Source organism: Pelophylax lessonae, assembly GCF_965119305.1.
Source record: "Pelophylax lessonae genome assembly, chromosome: 5".
NCBI lineage: Eukaryota > Metazoa > Chordata > Amphibia > Anura > Ranidae > Pelophylax > Pelophylax lessonae.
Genome location: NC_138772.1, coordinates 546370252 through 546395042, shown reverse-complemented (window position 1 = coordinate 546395042; position 24791 = coordinate 546370252). Strand labels below are relative to the sequence as shown.

The following is a 24791-nucleotide window of genomic DNA, read 5'->3' as shown; positions in this document are numbered from 1 at the left end:
TGTCCATGTGCTGGGACAATTTGTGCACAGCTAGTATGTGTTTTGTGGCTGCAAATATGACCCAAAGGTTTTTAAAGTTCGCCTCCCATTAAAGTCAATGGGGTCCGCTGGTTTGCGGACTTTTGAGAAAATTTGCGGCTGACGTTCGCAAACCGCCCCGGCCGATGTTCGCCCATCAGTAAAATATATAATATACGATGTCCATGTGTTCCAGACTTCAGTCTGTAATTGACTGCAAAGGATTTGCAACTAAGTATTAAAAAGTGAAAGTTTGATTTATGATTGTTAATCTGTCCCATTACTTTTGGTCCCTTAAAGTGGGAGGCACATATGCAAACTGTTGTAATTCCTACACCTTTCGCTTGATTTGGATGTAAATACCCTCAGTTAAAGCTGAAAGTCTGCAGTTAAAGCACATCTTGTTTAATTTCAAATCCATTGTGGTGGTGTATAGAGCCAAAAAGATTAGAATTGTGTCGATGTCCCAATACTTAGGGACCTGACTGTATATGTATGTGTGTGTGTTTGTAGGTCTTCTGATGGGTGTGCATACTGAATATTTTGCTATATTTTTTCATGCATAAATGTTCATGTTGGAATGCTCCATCAGTATAATGTTTATAACCACTTGTTAATGTCCTAAAGGTAGATCAGGACAATGTTTATAACCTTTTATGGAGGGAAGCTTTTATTTTATTTGTATCATGTTGCTGTAGTTTGTTACTATTAGAGGGCACTTATGTAATTGTATCAAATATCATTATGTGCAACATGACTTGGAACCTAACTGACTAAAGAGTTAAGAGAAAGAAAAGGAGGAGACAAAGGGCGTATTGTACACGGAGGGATTTATAAGGTAACATCTCATAGGTCACCCCCATGTAAATCCAGGAAAATCATTAAGTGACGAAATGCAATGAGTAGGCGGGGCTTGGGAAGTCATCACGTTGGGAGAGAGATCTGTTTATCAGTCCCAGAATATCAGGAGATCGTACACTATATGGGCTATGTGTGCTGATTAAAAAGTGCCGTCTGAGGACCCCCCCCCCCCCCCCCCCATGTGAGTTTTTTACTGCTTTTTTTTTTTTTTTTTTTTATATAAATAAAGTGTTAAGGGATTGTGCATTGTGGTCTTTTCCATGCTGTCCTTGTTTATATCTGCAAATCTCCCTAATAGAAAACTATTGGATTATTACCTGCAAATGAATCAGAATTTTCTGTTAGAGTTTTGCACTAATCCAAATACCCAAATGTTTCCTCTACTGCTAGTTCTCTGTTTTATTTGTTGGATCCCTTAATTGGTTGATCGTATTTTTGCTATTGCTAAGTAATGTCTGCTTTCACTCAGATACCCCTTTGTCTAGCTACAACTTTGTTGTTATCGAAAAAAAGGACAAAAATTCAAAGGTCTGTTATTTTTATACATGTTTTTGTTAAAAATTAACCACTTCAGCTCCGGAAGGTTTTACCCCCTTCAATGACCAGGCCATTTTTGTTTGCGATTCATCACTGCGTTACTTTAATGATTGTGCGGTCGTGCGACGCTGTAACCAAATACAATTGATGTCCTTTGTTCCCCCAAATAGAGCTTTCTTTTGGTGGTATTTGATCACCTCTGCGGTTTTTAGATTTTGTGCTATAAACAAAAAAGAGCGTAAATTTTGAAGAAAAAAACGTCATATTTTTACTTTCTGCTATAAAACATTCCCAATAAAAATTAAAATTAAATTAATTTTTTTTTATCAGTTTAGTCCAATTTGTATTCTGCTACATATTTTAATAAAAAAAATCCCAAAGAGTATTTTAATTGGTTTGGGCAAAAGTTATAGCGTTTACAAACTACGGGACAGATTTTTTTGACTTTTTATTTTTTTTATTAGTAATGGCGGCGATCAGCGTTTATTTAGCGGGACTGTGACATTGCGGCTGACAGAACCCCTAACTGACATTTTTGACACACTTTGGGGACCAGTGACATTAATACAGTAATCAGTGCTAAATATTATGCACTGTTACTGTATAAATGACACTGGCAGGGAAGGGGTTAATACTGGGGGTGATCAAAGGGGTTAATGTGTGCCTAAATATGCTTGTTGACTGTGTTGATGGGGGGGGGGGGGGGGGGTTCTGTGACAGGCACAGATTGGGGTTGTAGCTTAGCTGAAACTCCTGATCTCTCCCTGCCTATCTGACAGAAGACTCGCCTGCTTTGTTTACATAAGTAGGCTGGTCTTCTGTCAGTTTATATGATGATCGCAGGAGGGCAGCGGCAATCGCCGCCGCTCCTCCCGCAGCCCGCCTCCTGCTGTGACAAACGCAGCCTAAGCGCGGCTCCGGCAGCGCGCGCGCGCAATCACATAGTACTACGTGGTTTTGTGCAGCCGAGCCGCCCTGCCGCAGTAATACTACGGTGGGCGGTCAGCAAGAGGTTAATAAAAATATATCTTTAAAAAAAAAAAATACCTGCAAATGCTTTTTGACCTTTCTCTCAGAAATAAAAGGTCACTTTTTTAGCTTGGCAGTGTACCTGTGGTGGAGGGTGGCGGTCATTGGCACAGAGGTTGATTACGGAGGTAGATTGAAGGAAATTGGCACACATTTAGTAATGAGTCAGAACTGATTCGCAGCACTTGCTGCATGAAACCTTCTGTATAAGAATACAATAAAAGTGGATTACATTGTAACTGTTTGAGTGCTATATCTATACCTATCTCTTATTTTTTTGTTTATTTTTTATTTTTATGAGAGGGTGCAATATAACATTTTTATTTGTCACTTTTATATTGGGCAGTGAAGCCCTGTGTAACAGTGCAAGTGAGTTTGAAGAGGCTGACACTGTACACTTTACATAAGACACAGCGAACTGGCTGGGTAATTTACAATGCTGCTTGTAATATGCAGCATGGAGGGGGTTAATGTACTGCTACTGGCCACTGATGCATTAGTGACCAGTGGCAGTTAATTAACCCCTTTGTGCTGCATTAGTTGCAGTGGCACCAGTGTCAGTGTTAATTAACCCCTGTATGGTGCAGCGTGAAATGGTTTATAAACACTGACACTGGTGCCACCAATGCAGCACAAAGGGTTTACATAACTGCTACTGGTTGCTAATGCATCAGTGGCCAGTGGTGTATTTTATTTTTGTGCTGCCCTAGGCAAGACTAAAATCGGGCACCCCCACCATCTACATTTGTCCCACTCGAGCCGCAGTATACTGTTCTTGTCTCGGGGTCTGATGAGGAAGCCACAGCTGTTCAGACTAGTGAATGGCTGCGGCTTCCTCATCAGACCCTAAAAAAGGGGGGGGGCAGAGGATGGGGTCAGCAGGGCAGAGGATGTGGCGGCACTGGTGGCCACTGATCAGGAGCAATGATGAAGCTGCACTGATATGCGACACTGATGGGCACTAATAGGCAGCACTGAAGGGCACTGATTGGGGGCACTGAAAGGCTGCACTGATGAGGCTGAGCTAATGGGCACTGGTGAGGTTGCATTGATGGGCACTGATCAGTCTGCATTAATGAGCACTAATGAGGCTGCAGTGATGGGCACTGGTGATATTGCATTGATAGGCTCTGATGAGGCTGCACTGATGAGGCTGAGCTGATGGGCAATGGTGAGGCTGCATTGATGGGCACTGGTCAGGCTGCATTGGTGGACACTGGTGAGGTTGCATTGATGGGCCCTGATGAGGCTAAGCTGATGGGCACTGGTGAGGCTGCATTGATGGGCACTGGTGAGGCTGCATTGATGGGCACTGGTGAGGCTGCATTGATGGGCACTGGTGAGGCTGCATTGATGGGCACTGGTGAGGCTACATTGATGGGCACTGGTGAGGCTACATTGATGGGCACTGGTGAGGCTACATTGATGGGCACTGGTGAGGCTACATTGATGGGCACTGGTGAGGCTACATTGATGGGTACTGGTGAGGCTACATTGATGGGTACTGGTGAGGCTACATTGATGGGCACTAGTGAGGCCGCATTGATGGGCACTAGTGAGGCCGCATTGATGGGTACAAATCAAGCTGCATCGATGGACACTGGTGCGGCTGCATTGATGGGCACTGATCCGGTTGCATTGATGGGCACTGATCCGGTTGCATTGATGGGCACTGATCAGACTGCATTGATGGGCACTGGTGATGCTGCATTAATGGGCACTGATCAGGTTGCATTGCTGGCCACTGGTGCAGCTGCATTTATGGGCACTGGTGAGGCTAAGCTGATGGGCACTGGTGAGGCTAAGCTGATGGGCACTGGTGAGGCTAAGCTGATGGGCACTGGTGAGGCTAAGCTGATGGGCACTGGTGAGGCTAAGCTGATGGGCACTGGTGAGGCTGCATTGATGGGCACTGATCAGGCTGCACTGATGGACACTGGTGACACTGCATTGATGGACAATGATCAGGCTGCATTGGTGGACACTGGTGAGGCTGCATTGATGGGCACTGGTGAGGCTGCATTGATGGGCACTGGTGAGGCTGCATTGATGGGCACTGGTGAGGCTGCATTGATGGGCACTGATGACGCTGAGCTGATGGGCACTGGTGAGGATGCATTGATGGGCACTGGTGAGGATGCATTGATGGGCACTGATCAGGATTCATTGATGGACACTGGTGAGGCTGCTTTGATGGGCACTGATCATGCTGAGCTGATGAGCACTAGTGAGGCTTCATTGATGGGCACTTATCAGGCTGCATTGGTGGACACTGGTGAGGCTGCATTGATGGGCATTGATGAGGTTGCACTGATGGGCACTGGTGAGCCTGCAATGATGCATTATTTTTGTTAAACCTCCTTGTTTGCCATTAACATTAAATTATGTTACCCCAATGTATCATATTTATCTTGCATCATAACACCAATATCTATTATAAAACCAGGTGGGCATGGATGGTGAGCTGATTCAGTGGTTCAGTGGGCCACTTGACTGGACTTGCCCCCCAGGCCTCAGGCTGCCAGCCCTCCCCTGATCAGAGTCCATACGAACATTATAGTCCCAATCAGAATACCTCCTTATATTAGTGTCCCTGTAAGAGTGCTTAGGTACATCTGGTTCCAAGTCAGAATAGTCCCCTACATCAGTGTCCTCATCAGAGTCTCTCCTTACATTAATGTCCCCATTACAGTCCTCCCTTACATCAGTGTCCTTACTTACCTAAGGGTCCCATTCAGAATCCCTCCTTACAGTAGTGTCTCGAGTCCCTACTTGCATCAGGGTCTCTGCCAGAGTCCCCACCTTACATTATGATTCCCATCAGTCCCTCCATACATTAGTGACCCCACTGCTGTTTTGTGAGCGGAGGAGAAGCATATCACCTGGGGTCTGGGTAAAATCTTGTGGGGGACCACTTGTGGCCTGGGGACTGTAATTTGAAGACCCCTCTTGTAGTTTAACAATAAGGTGACTTTTCATATCAGTGTGAAGCTGCTGTGATTTTCCTACTCTGTCAAATTAAATTTCTGCTCATAGGAGTTCCTACTGCTGCCCCTTCCCAAAAGCAACTCAGCAAAACAACTCCTCTTGCTCTCTCCTCCCAGAAGTGACCAAGCAGCTCAGTTCCTCCTACTCACCCCTCCTTAAAGCATTGCCTCTGCATCTTACTCTCAGCAGGATCTGATTCCTCTGACCCTGAAAGATGAAACCCAGCAATTCACCTCCCTCAGTTCCCCTCTCCCTGCAGTGATTTAGCAGCTTGGCTTCCCTTCAAAGGATTGACTTGGTAGCCAGCTCACCCTGCTTCCCCCTCCCACAAAAGAATTATTAGCTCAGCTCCCCTTTCCACTAACTTATCTACTTAGCTTCCCCTCCCAGCATAGAACCCTCTGCTAGCATTTACTCCACGGTTAAGGTTCCCCTGTTCCCCACCTGAATCTAAGCTCAGTGACTCAGCACCTCAGCTCCCTTACTTTCAGCAGTGACTCAGCAGCTCAGCTCCCCCTGCTCCCCTACTTTCAGCAGTGACTCAGCAGCTCAGCACCCCCTGCTCCACTACTTTCAGCAGTGAGTCAGCAGCTCAGCACCCCCTGCCACCCTGCTTTCAGCAGTGACTCAGCAGGTCATTCCTGTCTACTCTTCCCTCCCAGCAGTGACTCCACCTCCTCTGTTTGGCCTCGCCCCAAAGGAATAATGCAACACAAACAATTATCAAAATAAACTAATCTTCAATCAGTTGTGTCTCAGTTGGACAATGTGAAGAGATGACCGTGGGCTGGAAGGTGGGAGGATTATTGGCCCCCCTCATAGTTCATGTTGGTATCTATCTCTTTCAGGATGATGGAATTCTCTGCAATCCTCACTCTGTTGGTCACCTTCCTCATCACTTTCCACATAGTCCTCTCATTGTGGAGACATCACAGACGGTACAGGTCACTGCCCCCCGGACCCACCCCACTGCCTTTCTTGGGCACCCCGAAGTATATAAATCAATTTACAGCCGATACCAACTACACCCTGGTAAGTGACCTCTGTAGATTGTGGGCCAGAGCATGCTGGGCAATAAATGTTAACAACATTCTTTGGGGGGAATGTCAAGTGGGGTTCTGTTGGCCAGTTTAAACATTTATAGTTGACCCATTCCTTAGAACCTGTTCTTTCTTGGAATTGGTGAATTTTTCCCGAGTTATAGGAGAGGGCAGGTGGTTTAAGTGGTCTGGCGGTCTGGAGTAGAGATCAGAAGGAGAAAACCCAGTGTGTGAGGGGCTGTCCTCTAACCTCTTTAATTAGACTATGGCTAAAAAACTTCCAGGCATCTTTGGCCATTCTCCTCCTGGGGGTCTTCACGAGTTCTCAGATGGAATAAGAAACAGAGGAGTCAACGGCTTAAGAGGGAACACAATACTTTTTTAGTTATTCCTTATAACATAGCAGATATTTCCCTTTTGAGTTCAGGTCCACTTTAAACTTTTGCAATGATCTTCTTGTGGCTGTGCTTGGGTCTCATATTGCACATGTCTAGACTATGTACAGTATCTCACAAAAAGTGCGTACACCCCTCACGTTTTTGTAAATATTCTATTATATCTTTTAATGTGACAACACTGAAGAAATGACACTTTGCTACAATGTAAAGTAGTGAGTGTACAGCTTGTAGAACAGTGTAAATTTGCTGTCCCCTCAGAATAACTCCACACACAGCCATTAATGTCTAAATCGCTGTCAACAAAAGTGAGTACACCCCTAAGTGAAATGTTCAATTGGGGCCCAGTTAGCCATTTTCTCTGCCCGGTGTCATGTGACTCGTTAGTGTGACAAGGTCTCAGGTGTTCAACATGGTACCTCATGGCAAAGAACTCTCTGAGGATCTGAAAAATAGAATTGTTGCTCTATATAAAGATGGCCTAAGCTATAAGATTGCCAAAACCCTGAAACTGAACTGCAGCATGGTGGCCAAGACCATACAGCAGTTTAACAGGACAGGTTCCCCTTTAGAACAGGCCTCGCCATGGTCAACCAAAGAAGTTGAGTACACGTGCTCAGCGTCATATCCAGAGGTTGTCTTTGGGAAATAGACGTTTGAGTGCTGCCAGCATTGCTGCAGAGGTTAAGGGGGGTCAGCCTGTCAGTGCTCAGACCATACGCCGCACACTGCATCAAATTGGTCTGCATGGCTGTCGTCCCAGAAGGGAGTCTCTTCTAAAGATCATGCACATGAGAGCCCACAAACAGTTTGCTGAAGACAAGCAGACGAAGGACATGGATTACTGGAACCATGTCCTGTGGTCTGATGAGACCAAGATAAACTTATTTGGTTCAGATGGTATCAAGCATGTGTGGCAGCAACCAGGTGAGCAGTACAAAGACAAGTGTGTCTTGCCTACAATCAAGCATGGTGGTGGAAGTGTCATGGTCTGGGGCGGCACGAGTGCTGCCGGTACTGGGGAGATACAGCTCATTAAGGGAACCATGAATGCCAACTTGTACTGTGACATACTGAAGCAGAGCATGATCCCCTCCCTTCGGAGACTGGCCCACAGGGCAGTATTCCAACATAATGACCCCAAACACACCTCCAAGACGACCACTGCCTTGCTAAAGAAGCTGAGGGTAAAGGTGATGGACTGGCCAAGCATGTCTCCAGACCTAAACCCTATTGGGTGTAGCAGGTTTTCCAGGCATTGGAACTGATGTGGGTCTGCCATTGTCACCGGTTACCCCTCCCAGCCCATGTGAGCTGCGACCCGGGGTGTGAGAACTGAGACATGAACAACTCTGGCATCTTTGTTTTGTTGTTTTATTGTAACTAAGTGGATGTGAGAAGGGAATGAGTGGGATACTCCTTTAGGCTCAACTAAGTACAACTTGGAACTTTCTCAGGAAATTTTCTGTTAGCGCTGTCTTGACGCCAGCCAACGCTCACTGATGCTCAGAACACACTAACTTGAAAGAAGTGCTAGATCCTCGACCTTGAGTCCAGAAGGTCCAGGACTGTAGAACGAGCTACGAACTCTGCTGTACTGCAAAGTCACTGACTCCTTCCCCCAGCCTTGCCCTGGCTTGAGGTAGACTGTTGTGAAATCCTGTACGGCTGCAACTCTCTACTAAGACACTGCACAATGTCTCATCAGGGCCCAAACTGCAGGTGCCCCCTTTAACTCTTCAGAATCCCCTGACTAAGTACCCCCCCTGTCACTTCAGGGTCCTTAACCTAGGTACCCCCTTTCCAGCTAGCTGAGAACTGGATCCTAGAACCTTCTCCGGAGTGGTCCCCCTATAACACTTTAGGTAGACCCCAGGGGCAATTCTCAGTACTCATGACCTGTGTAGGCTTTTCTGGGACTGGACCCCTCTCGCTCTCCGTTGGTTCTCGGCACACCGGATCCCCCCGAACTCAACTCAGCACTCTGGATTCTCAGGCGACACCCCAAGACATCCGCTTCCTCAGACAGGAGGAGAGATATTCTCTCCCTCCTGGGACTTTGCTCCTGACAAAGACGCCGTGTCACGCACTCCCCCCCCCCCCAAACTTATACCCAGTCCCAGAATCCCTTGCGGCATAATCTGCCTTCTGGGGTAGATACAAGCCTGAATGTGTCCCCTGATTGGGTTTCCTCCACTTCCCTATGAGAAGCCTCTCACAGGGCTCAGTGGGGAGACTCCCTTCTCAGTAGGCACACCTGGAAGCCATGACACCCTGACTAAAAGAAAACATGGCCCTGCTGTTAGGCAGACAAGGCCCACTATACCTTTGCCTAGCACCTACCTTTAGGGTGCTACATGGGCATCTGTGGGGCATCCTCAAACAGAAGGTGGAGGAGCGCAAGGTCTCTAACATCCACCAGCTCTGTGATGTCACCATGGAGGAGTGGAAGAGGTCTCCAGTAGCAAGCTTTGAAGCTCTGGTGAACTCCATGTCCAAGAGGGTTAAGGCAGTGCTGGAAAATAATGGTGGTAACACTGTGGGCCCAGTTTGGGCATGTTCACTTAGGGGTGTACTCACATTTGTTGCCAGCGGTTTAGACATTAATGGCTGTGTGGAGTTATTTTGAGGGGACAGCAAATTTACACTGTTATACAAGCTGTACACTCACTACTTTACATTGTAGCAAAGTGTCATTTCTTCAGTGTTGTCACATTAAAAGATATAATAAAATATTTTCAAAAATGTGCGGGGTGTACTCACTTTTGTGAGATACTCTAAAATATTTTGAATTGCTAGAATTCTTCATCACTATCTATTAATCTCTCCCACTTTGTATCCTGCACACCTGACCCTCATTAACCACCTATAAATAGAAGCCAGTATTTCCACTCAGTTCCTGTTCAACCCCTGTGTAGTTCATAAAATGTACATGGGGATAGCCATAATTGCTCATACACCTCTACAGACTCTACTTCCTGTGTAGACCTCTACAGAGTGATTTTTGTTTTACTGTTCCTCTCATTCAGTGCATATATCTCAGAATAGAGTATATATATATATATATATATATATATATATCTCGGAGTTTGAGAAATAGGGGAGGTAAAGCCCAGCTGAAGTCACAGAAATAGATATGCACATTGTAGTAATGATCTCCATTTTCACAGACCTGGTCAGACATGCCCTTTCTCTAGCTTAGCACTTCTCCTACTCTATATGAGGGCAGTTCTGATGAAGGGTGTGGTCGTTACGCATCTCTGCCAGCAGGAAGAGTGTGGCCATTACTCAGCTCTGCCAGCACAGAACACTGGAATTGGAGAGCAAGATATATTAAAAAAAAATATGGGAATTGAAAAAAATAAAAAAATCACTTATTCAGATGCTGCATCTGTCCTCTGCCACATGTAATGCCAATAGCTGAGTGATCAAAGACCACTGATCATTGAGCTCCCAATCTTCAGTGAGCAGAGAGCATATTTGTCAGTCACCGGCTCTCTGCTCTGCTCCTTCAGCACTCACTGGAGCACCTGGTTGTGCAGTAGGCAGGAACGGCTGGCTCATTCTCCCAGTGGTGTGTGGAGAGGCTAAACCAGCTGTGTAGGCATCTGGGTGGATCCCAACAATAAAATCTGGAGTCTGGACTGGCGGAGTGACGTCGGCTGACAACAGGTTTTAGCACTCCTGTGACCCATAGGAGAAGTAGGGCCAAAGCTTTCATGTTTTTCCACTTACCAAATGGTAAAAATCATATGGTGCTTCAGAAATTCAAAGATAAATTAGTTATGAGAGAGAGACTTCAAATGGGCTTTAAACCACTAAACATTTTTTTTTCCTGCCTCTTGTAGGGTCTGACCCTACACAGCAAAATTTTCACTAAAAAGTGAAAATTCTCCAGAAATTGTGGACATCCTGGATGATTCTTGCAATTTCAAAACGTAGTGAAAATAAGCAAAAAAAAAAAAAATAATCAGATCTTATTTATGAAGATGTGAGACTAATGGGAATGAGCACTGATGAATATTTATTCTGACCTTTTTATAAAAGGATGTTCTCAAAGTTATTTATTGCTCATTTATGTGAAGATATTTGTATTTTGACATACAATTCTAAACTTTACAAATTCTTTACATTACGTTGATATGACTCCTCTCCTTACAAGCAGAGTTAATCCTGAATTTTAGGTGATGTTGGATTTGGAGCACATTTCACAGTCAAATCCAAACTCCACTTTCATTGTTCTTATCTGTACAGATTCCTTAAAGGCTACTGTGAACTGAAATGTGAACAGTGTCCATTTCAAAGACTATTTCTATCTTGTAGCTGCTTCTACTGTTCCTGAGCCCAGGGGAGGGCTGGCAGCCTTTGGCCTGGGGGGGGGGGCAAGTCCAGTCAAGTGGCCCATTGAACCATCGAATCAGCTCACCATTCATGCCCAACTGGTTTTGGACTGACAGCTGTATACAGTGTCTGGCCCCTACATTAATCCAGCCCTGAGTGCAGCCTTTTTACCAGTTTTTACCACTTTTCAAAGTGGCCTGGGGGGCAATTGCCACCCTGCCCCCCTTGCCAGTCCTCCCCTGCCTGAGCCTCCTTTTCTTGACTGCCAGTGCCACCAGGTCCCACTATTCTATCTTAGTGTAGCACCCTCCTAGGTAGGTGTCAGGTAAAAGCATTGTATGCTCCTTCTGCTTATCAGGGGAGCCTGATCTATTAGGTTGCATGTTCCCAGGTGTGATTCACTGGGTCTAAGGGAGTGCCCCCACTGCATCCAATAGGGGAGCCTGTTGGACAGTGAAGGAAACCTAGCCAGTGACACATTTTTCTTTTGTGAGAGCCCCAGTGGGAGGGCACTCTTGCAGTGCATTCTGGGATTGCTCATAAAAGCCGGGGGGATGTGACAGGGTGTCTTTGGCGGGAAGCAGAGTCCCAGGGGGAGGCTGACGGCTTGTCTCTCCTCTTGTAGCATGAGTAAAGTGGTCTTAGGCAGTCGGCCTAGTGAACCAGGTGTGGAGCGGAGCTGCAGAGGATTCAGTAAAGCTGACAGTGGAGCTGCTGGCAGAGTCTTCCGGGAAAAACAGTGTCCGTGAGTACCAGGGGACTTGCCAAGGGGTCTGCCCAGGAAGGGGACCAATCCAGTGAAGTCAGAGGATCAAGGGGCCAGCTCACAGAGTGTCAGAGTAAAGGAGGTGCTGTATAGAACCCTAAAGAGTAGGGACAAAGTGGGTGCTGAGTAGGACCCTGAAGAGTGATTCACAGTACAGTACAGTTCAGTTAATTATTCACTAAAGTGGCAAGGTGAAGCAGTGGCCTTGCCGCATCCAGTGTTAAACAGAAGTCCCAGCAAATTGTGCTTAGTTATTCAGTTTGAGTATCCCACCTATCCCTTCTTCTATTCCAGCTCTCAAATAAATCAACAAAAAACCAAAACCCTGGACTGTTTTCTGACTGACCCAAGCACTTATAATATGCTATATTGTCAAGTTGTTGCTATGGGTAACCCAGGGTAATCCGTAACCAGCAGCTCCCATGGGAGTAGTGCTACATTTGTATCCCTGGTAGAATTAGTAAAGGATGTAATTCAGTCAGGACTTTGTCCCATCTCATCAGGCAGGGCTTCCAGAAGCTTTTCAAACCATTCTGCGCAACTTTTGTTGCTCTGTAATACACACTTTTTGAAACCTGATTCAAACTCCCTTTAACTTACAAATATGGAACTTTTGGTTTTGAAACTTTCAACATTGAAGGTTCTAGAGTTTTTTTTTTCTAAGGCTCTTGGCAGAAGTACAACTGATCAAATTTCTCATAAATTTGCTTATCTCTACTTGCAAGATCCAAACATTTAGGTTGCCCAAACCGTTTGTCCCTCAGTTTTTCAGGTTCCTTCGCTCACAATAGCAGGAACATTTCCTGGCAGTGAACTCTGACTCTCTGCTTTTCTCTTACCTTTGACAGCTCAGCCAAAAATATGGCCCAATGTTCACCATCTGGAAATTGACGGAACCGGTGGTTGTCCTCTGCGGTTATGAGGCGGTGAAAGACGCCCTGCTGAACCACGCTGAGGAGTTTAGTGCTCGCCCATTTATCCCCACACTACACATCCCCAGCAAAGGATACGGTAAGATTGTCAGAACATGTCTCAATTGAGTAACCAATATCAACAATGATCTTTTTTAGCTATCTAGGGGGAGAACTTCCCATTAACTACAAATGTAAGGAGCATTCTTCTAAGTGATCATCACACTAATAAACTGTGAACTTTCAATATAGAAATTAATAGCAGGGGTTCCCTGAGCCTGGAAATTTAGTTCAAGGGTTCCCCCCATGCTAAAAAGATTTGGAAAGGCTGGATTATAGGGTCTACAGAGCTCCCTTCTGAAAACACTGTTCAGTTATTTGCGCTGATTACTTATGGAGTTACTACACTGCTCAAAAAAATTAAAGAAACACTTTGAAAAGACATCAGGTCTCAATAGGGGAAAATATCATGCTGGATACCTATACTGGAATGGAATGGGTAATGTTAGGATCTATACTGATATGGACTGGGTAATGTGTTAGGATCTATACTGATATGGACTGGGTAATGTGTTAGGATCTATACTGGTATGGACTGGGTAATGTGTTAGGATCTATACTGGTATGGACTGGGTAATGTTAGGATCTATACTGGTATGGACTGGGTAATGTGTTAGGATCTATACTGGTATGGACTGTTAAAACAGCACAGAGACAAGCCTCAAACCATCTGGCACAAAGTTATTTGGAGAGAGGAGACCAAAATTTAGCTTTTTGGCCACAACCATAAACGCTACATTTGGAGAGGAGTCAACAAGGCCTATGATGAAAGGTACACCATTCCTACTGTGAAACACGGAGGTGGATCGCTGATGTTTTGGGGATGTGTGAGCTCCAAAGGCACAGGAAATTTGGTCAGAATTGATGGCAAGATGAATGCAGTATGTTATCAAAATACTGGAGGAAAATTTACATTCATCAGCCCGGAAACCGCATGGGACGTACTTGGACATTCCAGCATGACAATGATCCTAAACACAAGGCCAAGTCCACCTGTCATTGGCTATAGCAGAATAAAGTGAAGGTTCTGGAGTGGCCATCTCAGTCTCCTGACCTCAATATCATTGAGCCACTCTGGGGAGATCTCAAATGTGCAGTTCATGCAAGACAGCCCAAGAATTTACAGGAACTGGAGGCATTTTGCCAGGAAGAATGGGCAGCTTTACCATCTGAGAAGATAAAGAGCCTCATCCACAAATACCACAAAATACTTCAAGCTGTCATTGATGTTAAAGGGGGCAATACACGGTATTAAGAACTGGGGTATGTAAACTTTTGATCAGGATTATTTGGGTAGTTTATGTTGTCATTATGATTTAAAGAGTAAACACAGTTGATTGATAATAAATGGCTTCAGCCAACCACTAACCATGAGTGAAAGAAAAGTTTTATCATTCATATTCTCTGAAAAATGGGTAAGAAATCATAATAAATTCTGCCAGGGTATGTAAACTTATGAGCACAACTGTATACATAAAGGGGGGGGGGGGAGAGGAAGAACAAACAGTATAACATGATCAAAAATGCTAATTTATATATACATGTGTGTACCTCTGTTGATATACATATCTGAGTACAGAAGAAGACAAAGAAAGCCAATGGGTACTTATGAGGATGGAGTTGCATGACTAGACCCCCCCAAAAAACCTAACAGTTCCAAATTCCATTAATGGAGGAAGTACCCTTAAGGGTCCACTGTAAAATTAAGATAATTGTTGAAAATTAAGTAAAAATGGATATTAACTAAATATATATATATATATATATATATATATATATATATATATATATATATATATATATATATATATATATATATAAATAAATTATATTAAGGAATTCTTATACACTAGAAATGCCGACATTAGATGTATGATGAAGAAGCATAAAAGACCATTTATAACAGTGTGAACCTCGATTTTTCTTTTTCATTTAAACCTTCAGGTGTGAGAGTATTCAGAGTAAATCCAGTAAGTCTCTTGTTGACAGACATTTAAACCATTCAGCAGCAGGATATGTGGCAGGTACGGCGTCTGACCCATACTTTGAGTCCTGAGGTGGATTTTTGGTAATGTTCAAGGTAGTGCCTGGGGACACTGTTTGTCACAACCACTATCCATAAACCGCCTGTGCTCCCCAAATCACTTACACAAGGTCCTGATGGTTGTGCCTACATTAAATAGCCCACAAGGGAACATCAGACATAAAGCAGTTGTAGAACTCTTTGATGGTATAGGTTTTACCTTTTTTATCGTGAATGATTTCTGACCATGGTGTACAAATTGGCAGGTAAGACAAAGTGCTTTCTTACACTCTTGCATACCAGTAAATGAGGAATGAGAGTAAGGGACCATGTGAGAGTTTATTCATTTGCTTGGAGCCAGTTTACTTTTGATGTTCCTGGCCCTACGGTATAATACCTTTGGGGTACGTAGTGAGAGAAGATTTTAGGAAAGGATCCTCTCGTAATATGGACCAATGCTTACATAGGATCCCTTCCATTTTTCTGTATTGAGCATGGAATTGCATAGTGAACCGAAGGGGCTGTATTAAATCAGATGTGGTGGTATACCTAAATTTACGAGGAGGCTTTTTAAGAAAGAATGGAAGGCTTCCTGGATGAGGGGGGCAGGATACCCCTTGTCCAGATATTTTTGGGTGAGAAGATTACCATGTGTAAGGTAATCTTCATCTCGAGTACAGTTATTGCAGAGACGGCAATACTGACTCCTGGGAATGTTCTGAATCCATCTCGGGTGATGGCAACTCTGGAACTGGATGTGAGAATTGCCAGCCGTGGGTTTAACATAGTTTTGAGCAAAAATTAGAGGACCATCATGGGCCAACTTCAAGTCCAGAAAGGCCAGTTGTCATGATCTTGCACATAAGTAAAGGAGAGCCCTAGAGCATTGTTATTGCAATATTGTGCAAAGGCATCTGCTGTATGTGCTGGTCCGTCCCAAATGATGACTGTCATCTATATAGCGACCATAAAAAACTGTGTGGGCAGCAAAAGGATTGTTACTGGAAATGTGAGAATATTCCCAAAACCCCATTGTTAGATTGGTGTAGGTGGGGGCAAAATTTGCCCCCATAGCTGTGTCATGGTTTTGAAGGAAAAAAGTCCATCAAATTAAAAATAATTATGTTAAGGCACGACTTGGTAGCTTCAAGGATTACCTGAGCCTGTCTAACATTCATCAGAGGGTCCTTGGCTAGAAAGTGTTCAACAGCCCGAAGGCTCACATCATGCGGGAAGAGGTATAAAGAGAAGATGCATCAAGTGAGACCCACTGGTAAGTGGGCTCCCAGTTGTATGGGCAAGTGTTTCTAATAGATGTATACCATCCCAGATGTAGGATCCCAACTGCTGTTTAAGTGGCTACAGAAACTGGTTTATATAGATGGAAAAACCGCTTGTAACAATGTCCATGGCTGTCACAATTGGGCAGCCAGGTGGGTTGTTAATGTCCTTTTGGACTTTAGGCAAGTGATCAAAATAAGTTTTGAAAAATGGTTTCTTAAAAAAGGCTGCCTCTACTTTGGTTATAATGTTGTCCTGTAATGCTGAATCAGCAAGTGAACAGGTTTCCAAAGAAAAAACTGGGAGAAGATCATGAGACAACTTTTTGGTATGTGTTGGTCAAACAACCTGTGGGCTTCAGTAATATAGTCGTTTCTATTTTGTATGACTACCCCACCTCCTTTGTCAGCAGATTTAACAATAATGTTGGTATTGTTGGTCAAGTGCTATCTGCTCAGAGAGGGTGAGGTTGGAGGGACCACGGGTATAGAAATTAGTATTCCACATCCGCAATAGATCTGCATACACTACTTGATAAAAAGTTTGTACATAAGGGCCTTTTTTTGTACGTGGGATTAAAATTGGATCTAGGCCTAAGATGGGTGTTGTGGATGGGTGGAAAGGTAAGACAATGCTGGGTGAGCCAATCAATGTCCTCATAGCAACTGTCTGCGTAAAGCTCCTCAAGATGTGCTAAAATGGGTAATTCCATGTCATCAAAGGTGGTAAGTTCAACTGTAACTTGAACAGTCTCTGTAGTAGACTGGTGGTTGGAGTATTTTATGTTATAAAATCGCTTGACCGTGAGATCTCTTAAAAACTTGTTGAGATCCTTGAAAAGGATGAATGGGATGAGTTGTACTGTGGGGGCAAAGGTTAATCCTTTACGAAGTAGGGAGATTTCGTCACTAGACAATATATGGCTGGACAGTTTAAAGATCTTTACAGTCTCCACATTTTTTCTTTCCTATGATTTAGATTGCCCCCACCCCCCCCCCTCCTCCTCATCTGCAAGCTTTCTTTTTGTGCGGGATGGTGGGGGACTCATCACTAAAGTAATCGGATGGGGAGCAGGGGTGCTGAACGATTACAACCATGGTCAGGAGCTATGGATGTATTTGAATTGTCTGAAGTGGGAACCACAAGGATGGGAGTGGTTTCAGAAGGGGACAGTAAATTATTGGTGGCTGTAGGAGTAGGAACATCAGTGGATGTCCCAGATGATGGTATGTGGGACTGAATGAAGCCCACGCATGTGGGCACTGACTGGGCTTGGTGTAGTGAGGTCTCATTTGTCATCATATAAGGGCTATTCAGCACCTTTGGGGGGGCGTCTGCGGTCCCTTCTATTGCGTATGGGTTTGAGGGTGAGTGGAAATGGAACTGTATGCGATGAGATACGAGAAGATGTGTGCATGAATGTATCAGGACGGGGCTGCAAGGACATATGAGGAACGGGGGTGTGTTATGTGTTTATGGGTATTTTTGACGTTTGGGTTAGAACTGTTTCCCTGTTCAGGAGTTCTGCTGTTAACAGAAGGGTGTTCGGCCCATCACTACTCTCTACCCCTCAGCTCACCCCATCAGTTTCCTCACGCATCACTGATTTACTAACAGACCTATCTGACTGGATGTAATATCACTTCCTCAAACTCCAAAATCTAACTCAAAATCTAACACCAAGCTCTTATTTCCTCCCCCACGTTCCCCTTCCCCCTAACTTCTCTGTCAAGATCAATAGCACAACTATCAGTCCATCCCCAAATGCCGGTGTGCTAGGGGTAACCATGGACTCTGAACTGTCCTTTCAGGCCCACATCCAATCCCTGTCCAAATCCTCAACCTCCACAACATCTCCAGAATACTCCCCTTTTAACCAATGACACCACCAAACTTCTAGTTTATTACCTGGTTATCTTCTACCTTGACTACTGCAACCCTCTCCTCGTTTGATTAAATTTACATAGACTATCCCCCCTTCAGTCAATCATGAATGCTGCTGAAAGGCTCATCCACCTTACCAACCACCTCTTTCTGCCAATCCCTCCACTGGCTTCTACCCACCCAGCGAATAAAATTCAAAGTACTAACAATAATTTACAAAGCCATCCACAACTCTGCCCCTAGCTACATCACTAGCCTGGTCTCTCGTTAGTCCTTCCAAGACCTCCTGCTCTCTGGTTCCCTTGTCACCTCCGCCCATGCTTACCCCCAGGATTTCTCCAGAGCTTCTCTCATGCTTTGGAACTCCTTACCTCAATCTGTCTGACTGAACCCCAATCTATCCAGCTTTAGACAATCCCTGAAAACTTTTTATTCAAAGAAGCCTATCCTGCTTCTAATACTTTTTTTTTTTTTTTTTTTTTTTTACTTTCTGCATCAGCTCATTTATGGTTTGCATGTTCATTATAGCAAAATCACTGATAATTTTCTTCCTCAGATATTAATGGCCCCCGATGGCGTCCTCTTCGCCGCTTCACCATCTCCTCCCTGAGGAACTTTGGGATGGGGAAGAAGACCATGGAATCCCGTGTGCTGGAGGAAGCAAAGTATCTCATCCAGGAGATGGCCGAGACAGAAGGTAGGAAGAAAATAACTTAATTTGTTACTTGAAATTTTTATTGCAAAATTAATTCAGTCGTCAGATCCCTGCAGTGTCTGAATGTATCTCTTGCTGTGCCACCTGAAATGCTGGAATGTGCCCGATCTGGTCCCATGGACATTCCTGTTTTATATCTTGTCTCAAACTCTTTGCTCCTCTCATTAACATCCTGGTTTAAAGCACTTGTAAAGGACATTTTTTTTCGTCATACTTACCTGCTAGGTGCAATGGATTTGCACAAAGTAGCCCCGATCCTCCTCTTCTGGGGTTCCACACCTGCGCTCCTGGCATCTCCCCCGGCTGAGTGCCCCAATAGCAAGCTGCTTGCTCTGGTCTAGGGGCACTCATGCATGTTCACTCCCGACTCACCTCTGACTGTATGAGAGTGAAGAGGGAGTGGGGGCAGGACCGAGCCACACTCGCTGTGATTGACAGCAGCAGGAGCCAATGGCCAGTGTCTCAGCCAATCAGGATGGAGAGATCAAATACCGCCAAAAGAAAGCTCTATTTGTGGGAAAAAATGACATCAATTTTATTTGGGTACAGCGGCGTACGACCGGGCAATTTTCCGTTAAAGTAACGCAGTGCCGAATCGCAAAAATGGCCTGGTTGTTAAGGGGGCAAATTCTTCCGGTCCAGAACTGGTTGTACATGATTTATATAGCGCCAACAGTTTGCACTGCGCTTTACAACGTGAAACGAAGGGCTTGTTTTTTTGTTTATAACAAACATGTTATTCTTACTCTGTGCACAGAGCAGCCCCAATCGTCTTCTTCTAATGTCCCACGCTATCTCTCCTGGCCCCTCTCTTCTGCCAAGTGCCCCCAATGCAAGTAGCTCACAATGGGGGCACATGAGCAGGCTTGCTCCTGAGCTGTTTCTGTGTGTCCAGTCACACAAAGCGTGGCTCAGCCCCATCCCCACTCTCTCCTCATTGGCTCACTGGTTGTGATTGACAGTAGTGGGTGCCAATGGCTACTGCTGCTGTCTCAGCGAATAGGGAGGGAGAGACCTGATGAGGCTCTCATACACATCGCTGGATCAGGATTTGGGTCAGGTAAGTTTTAGGGGGGGGGGAGGGGGATGCTGCACACAGAAGGTTTATGCATGAAGGTAAAAAAAACCTTGAGCTTTAGGGCCCTTTCACACGGTCCGCCTCCGTAGGCGAATCCGTGCTGCTCAGCGGGGATCGATCCACGATCCCCGCTGAGCCGGCGGATGACAGCTCCGTCTCCGCTTGCAGTGCGGAGAGGGAGGTGTCACAGCCCCCGCAGCTCTCTATGGGGAATCCGATCCCCAGGACAGATGGAAAATAGGGTTTCCATCCGTCCGGATTTCACGGACAGGATCGGATGTGGATGGCAGCGGGTGTCAGCGGACATGTCACTGCTGACATCCGCTGCTCCATAGGGCTGAATGGGGCATCCGATCAGATCCGCCTAAAAAACTGACAGGCGGACCTGATCGGACCGCCCGTGTGAAAGAGCCCTTACAACTACTTTAAGACCGAAATATTTCTGCTGGAATAAAATGTATTGCTGGTTAAAACCTCATTTTCATAATCTCAATCTTTTAAAACCTCTCTGGAAATGTTAAAATATTTTTAAATTAAAAACGATGCCCAAATTATTTATTTTTTTTTTTATTCTTAAGGAAAACCATTTAATCCCTTAGAGCTCGTGGCCTGCGCAGTTGGGAATATTATGAGCTCTGTGTTGTTTGGGGAACATTTTGACTATAAAGACCCAAAGTTACATGAGCTAATGGCCTCCACCAGCCGACACATTCGAAGCAGTTTGTGCCCATCTCATATGGTAGGTTATCATTGACAGGATTTATCATCCTTATTTGATGAAAATTTTTGGGTGAAATATCCTGAGTGTAATTATAAATAAATATAGGGATAAGGGTATGTAGACCCTAACTAAGAACTTCCCTAATTTGCTTCCTTTTTAATGTGAAAAATATACAATTTGAGAGCATTTTGTTATATCTGTTCAATAAGTGCCAAACATACCTATTGATCCTTCCAGAATTCCAGGGACCTGATAACTTCCTGTGGTCTCTGCTTGTGCTGTCTGTTATCTGTTAGCACAGCTCCCAGTCTTCTCTGTAGACTACAGAATACTTTCCCTCTATAGTATTAAGAGTAGATGGGATAGATGATCCTTAGTCCTGACAAACCTCCTGCTCTAGGGTGACAACACTGCTCCTCCATAGATACATTGCCGTTTGCAAGAAACAGGTAGCTAGTAAAATGTGTATGCTGCTGCTGCAGGTGGGTCCACCACACAGTCCCTTTCACCTCCTATGTATTCAGGTGCAAGCAACGCTCATCCAGCCATATGGAACAAGTGCAATAGGATCCAAAGGGCTGCACAAATAAAAACTGCATACCCTATTTTTCAAATCGCCATATACAGCAAACCTAGTGTAACAATGCTCATTGTAACTGAAATGTGCAGGTTTACTAATGCATTAGCATAGTTAATCTTTATTGCAAGAAGTTCTTTTTTTCTGCCACAAGATGGAGCTTTATGAACTTGGATTAATCAGTTAAGAGGTTTGCATTTTGGGAGTTGTGGTTCCAGCCAGAAAGAACTCCAATGTTAAACCAACCCAAAAGGACTTTTAAGACCAGACCTAAGACCTCACAGTCCCCAGAGCCAAAAGAAAAACGGTCCATCAGTCCACCAAAGAGACTAACATATGAAGTGCTTGGCGAGAACTCAGAGGAAGTTATTCATTCAAATCAACGGACTGTTGATGACCCAATCCCCTGCCCTGCTAATTGTGTGAGGGGCAAAAATACCTCACTCTCTTGCACCTCTGGGTGGGTCACCTCTAAATCAATAACATCTAAACAAAATAACCACACCCCCTCCAACCATTGGTGGGAGATTCCTCTATCTGGCTCTTTATACCATATTATGAACCATTTACTTCTATGTTGAAAAACAAAACAAATCTGTTTTTTATCCTATAGACCGGGCATCACTAAATGGCGGCCTGCAGTCCGCATCTGGCCCGAGCTTCTGCTCTATCAGGACCGCCGCGATCAGCTGCTGCTTTTCTTTCCTGAATCTGCCACTGTCATTAGCAGAGCAGGGCGGATGGCAGGAGGTGGGACGGTTCTGGACTGTGGGCGGGACCGGCATTGCATGGAGAGAGGCAAGCTGCCTGAATTAACTTTTCATGTTGGAGGTGATTGTCTGGGAGTCACACTGTCGGCTGCCTCTCTCCATGCGGTGCTGCTGTTCCTCTGCCTTCGGTTGAAGATTGTCCCGTCTCCTGTTCTCCGCTCTGTGTAAGGTAGGAGAGTGAAGGATGAGGAGCAAGGATCATGTACGGGGGGGTAGTGCGGTGTGTTGGTATTCATGTAGAGGGGGGCAGTGCTGTGGGGGGTGATATGTTAAGAGGGTAGTGCTGTGTATGTGTGGGGGGGGTTATGTAAAGGGGGACAGTGCTGTGTGTGTGTGTGAGGGGGGGGGGTGGGTGCTGTGTGTGTGTGTGTAAGAAGCAGTGCTGTGGGGGTGTGTGTTAACAGGGCAGTGCTGTGTATGTGTGTGGGGGTGATGCAAAGGGGGACAGTGCTGTTGGGGGGGTGTGAAAGGGGCAGTGCTGTGGTGGTGATATGTTAAGGAGGGTAATGGTGTGTGTGGGAGGGGGTGATGTAAAGGGAGACAGTGCTTTGGGGGTGATATGTGAAGGGGCAGTGCTTTGGGGGGGATGTGAGGACAGTGCTGTTGGGGGGGATATGTGAAGGGGCAGTGCGGTGGGGGGAGGTGAAGGGGCAGTGGTGTGGGGGGGGATGTGAGAGGGACAGTGCTGTGGGTGGTGCTGTGAAGGGGACAGTGCTGTGGCTGGTGATGTGAAGGGGACAGTGCTGTGTGTGTGGTGGGTGGTGATGTGAAGGGGACAGTGCTGTGTGTGTGGTGGGGGGGGGGGTGATGTGAAGGGGGGCAGTGCTGTGTGTGTGGTGGAGGGTGATGTGAAGGGGGACAGTGCTGTGTGTGGTGGAGGGTGATGTGAAGGGGGACAGTGCTGTGGGTGGTGGGGGAATGATGTGAAGGGGGACAGTGCTGTGTGTGTGGTGGGTGGTGATGTGAAGGGGGACAGTGCTGTGGGTGGTGATGTGAAGGGGGACAGTGCTGTGTGAGGGGGTGGTAATGTGGTGGGTAAGATGCACAGAAAACGTGCAGGGTTAACATTGAATCTTGAAAAATTAACAAGGTGTGGTTTCCCGCACATGGAAATTGCATGCAAATGCACCATGCAGTTTCCATGCGACTGCATTTTAAAAAAGTTGCCAGGGCTTTTTCCCCAGCAGAAAACGCAGATACAGCAGCCCATTCGTATGGGCTGTCGTGCCTGCACACCTGGGCTGTGATGTAAAAAATCAGAGTCATCACACAAAAATGCAATCTGGACCTCCTGCTGGAAGAAAATTTTACTAATCGGACCTCCATGAATTTTAATTCAATACCCCTGCTCTAGACGTTCATACTTGCATTTATTTTGAGTTTTTTTTTTTTTTAAACACTGTTGGTTTAAAAGCCATTTATAGCACTTTGGGGACCAAAGAGATCGAGTGGGGGGAGTATGGAACAATGCTCACTGTAACTGAAATGTGCAGGTTTACTAATGCATTATCATAGATAAACTTTATAGCAAGAAGTTATTTTTTTCTGCCACAAGATGGATCCAGCCAGAAACAACTCCAATGTTACACCAACCCAAAATGACTTCTAAGACCAGCCTGCTGTTGTATGGGAGGGGTTATATAAATTAGAAAACCCAGGAAGCCAGAGGGGAGTCTGGGGAATGAGACTGGTGGGGGAGGAAGTGCAGGCCCTATCTGTGAGAGGGACAGGGAGAAAGATCAAGGAGAAGACTGTGCTTTACAGTAAAGCCAGTGCCTGTCAGTTCTGGAGAACCGGTGAAGCTGCTGCCATCTGCTAAGACAAGTCTGAATCCATCTCGCTGTGTGCGGGAGCCAGCGATCATCCTGAGGCCTAGTACTGGAGACCCAGACCTGCTAATTTCTGTGGTGACACTGCTGAGTCTAGCTAAAGGCTGTTGCTGCATCGCAGAGGTACACCTGGAATCGTTTCATCTTAAAGGAGGCCCCCATTCATCACCAAAGGAGACCTGATGTTACAGGTTCCTGGGCTTTTGGGCCTCAGCCATCCCATCTGTGGTATAAAAAGGGGGAAGGCTGAGGTCCAGATAGCTTTTTCCCACCTAGACTTGATTTGGAGGAGGGACTGCCCTGCCTTGCAGTCCGCTACAGACACCAAGAGTCCCAAAGGCTCACCAGAAACTGAATTTACCTGCAGGGACTATCAACTCACAGACGTATGCCTGGGCAGCCATTCACTTGTAGTTAGCCCTAGGGATTTATACTCTTTACAATGGACTCTAAGTCTAAAGTTTTGTCAGTAAAAGATACATTAACTGTTTACAGTGGTTACAGTGGTTAGTGTTATGGGACACCAAGTTTCAGAGGAACTCATCTGAGTTGGGGAACTGCCTTAATGTTAGACTATTCGCATGACCACAGTCTCCGCCTGGTCCTGGGCATACCCACACATACCCACACATGCACAGGCTCCGCCCACAGGTTAGCTTTTGTGTCTGGAGTAAGGGTAAGAAATAGGTTTAGGGTTTGAAGTGATGGTTAGAGATAGTTAGGTGACCATCGTCATCGGAACAGAAAGCATTGGAAAGTCCAAAATGTTACAGTTTACGGAAAACAGATGAGAGGAATTCTTTCAATTGGGACACCTGTTCTTGTGACATCTGTTTTGGTGCAAATTTCCTCTTTGAATTGATTTTTAATCACATAAAGCGGTAAGGAGAAAAACTGAAATGAATAATAACCCTTCCATACTTCAGCAAAAGCAAAACAAAAAGTATACTGTAAAGTGTAAATGCGC

The 24791-nt window shown here is 45.3% G+C and overlaps 1 protein-coding gene across 1 annotated transcript in view; it reads left to right on the top strand.

The window, feature by feature from the left end:
• Positions 1–6285: 6285 nt before the first annotated feature.
• LOC309555531 (cytochrome P450 2C20-like) overlaps positions 6286–24791 on the top strand; it is a gene marked incomplete at its 5' end in the record, with an annotated part of 45245 nt that continues 26739 nt past the window's right edge. The window contains 4 exons of the mRNA XM_082257598.1: positions 6286–6465; positions 12824–12986; positions 18691–18831; positions 20506–20666. Of these exons, the coding sequence (XP_082113724.1) occupies positions 6286–6465; positions 12824–12986; positions 18691–18831; positions 20506–20666 (645 nt within the window). The remainder of the gene's footprint in view (positions 6466–12823; positions 12987–18690; positions 18832–20505; positions 20667–24791) is intronic.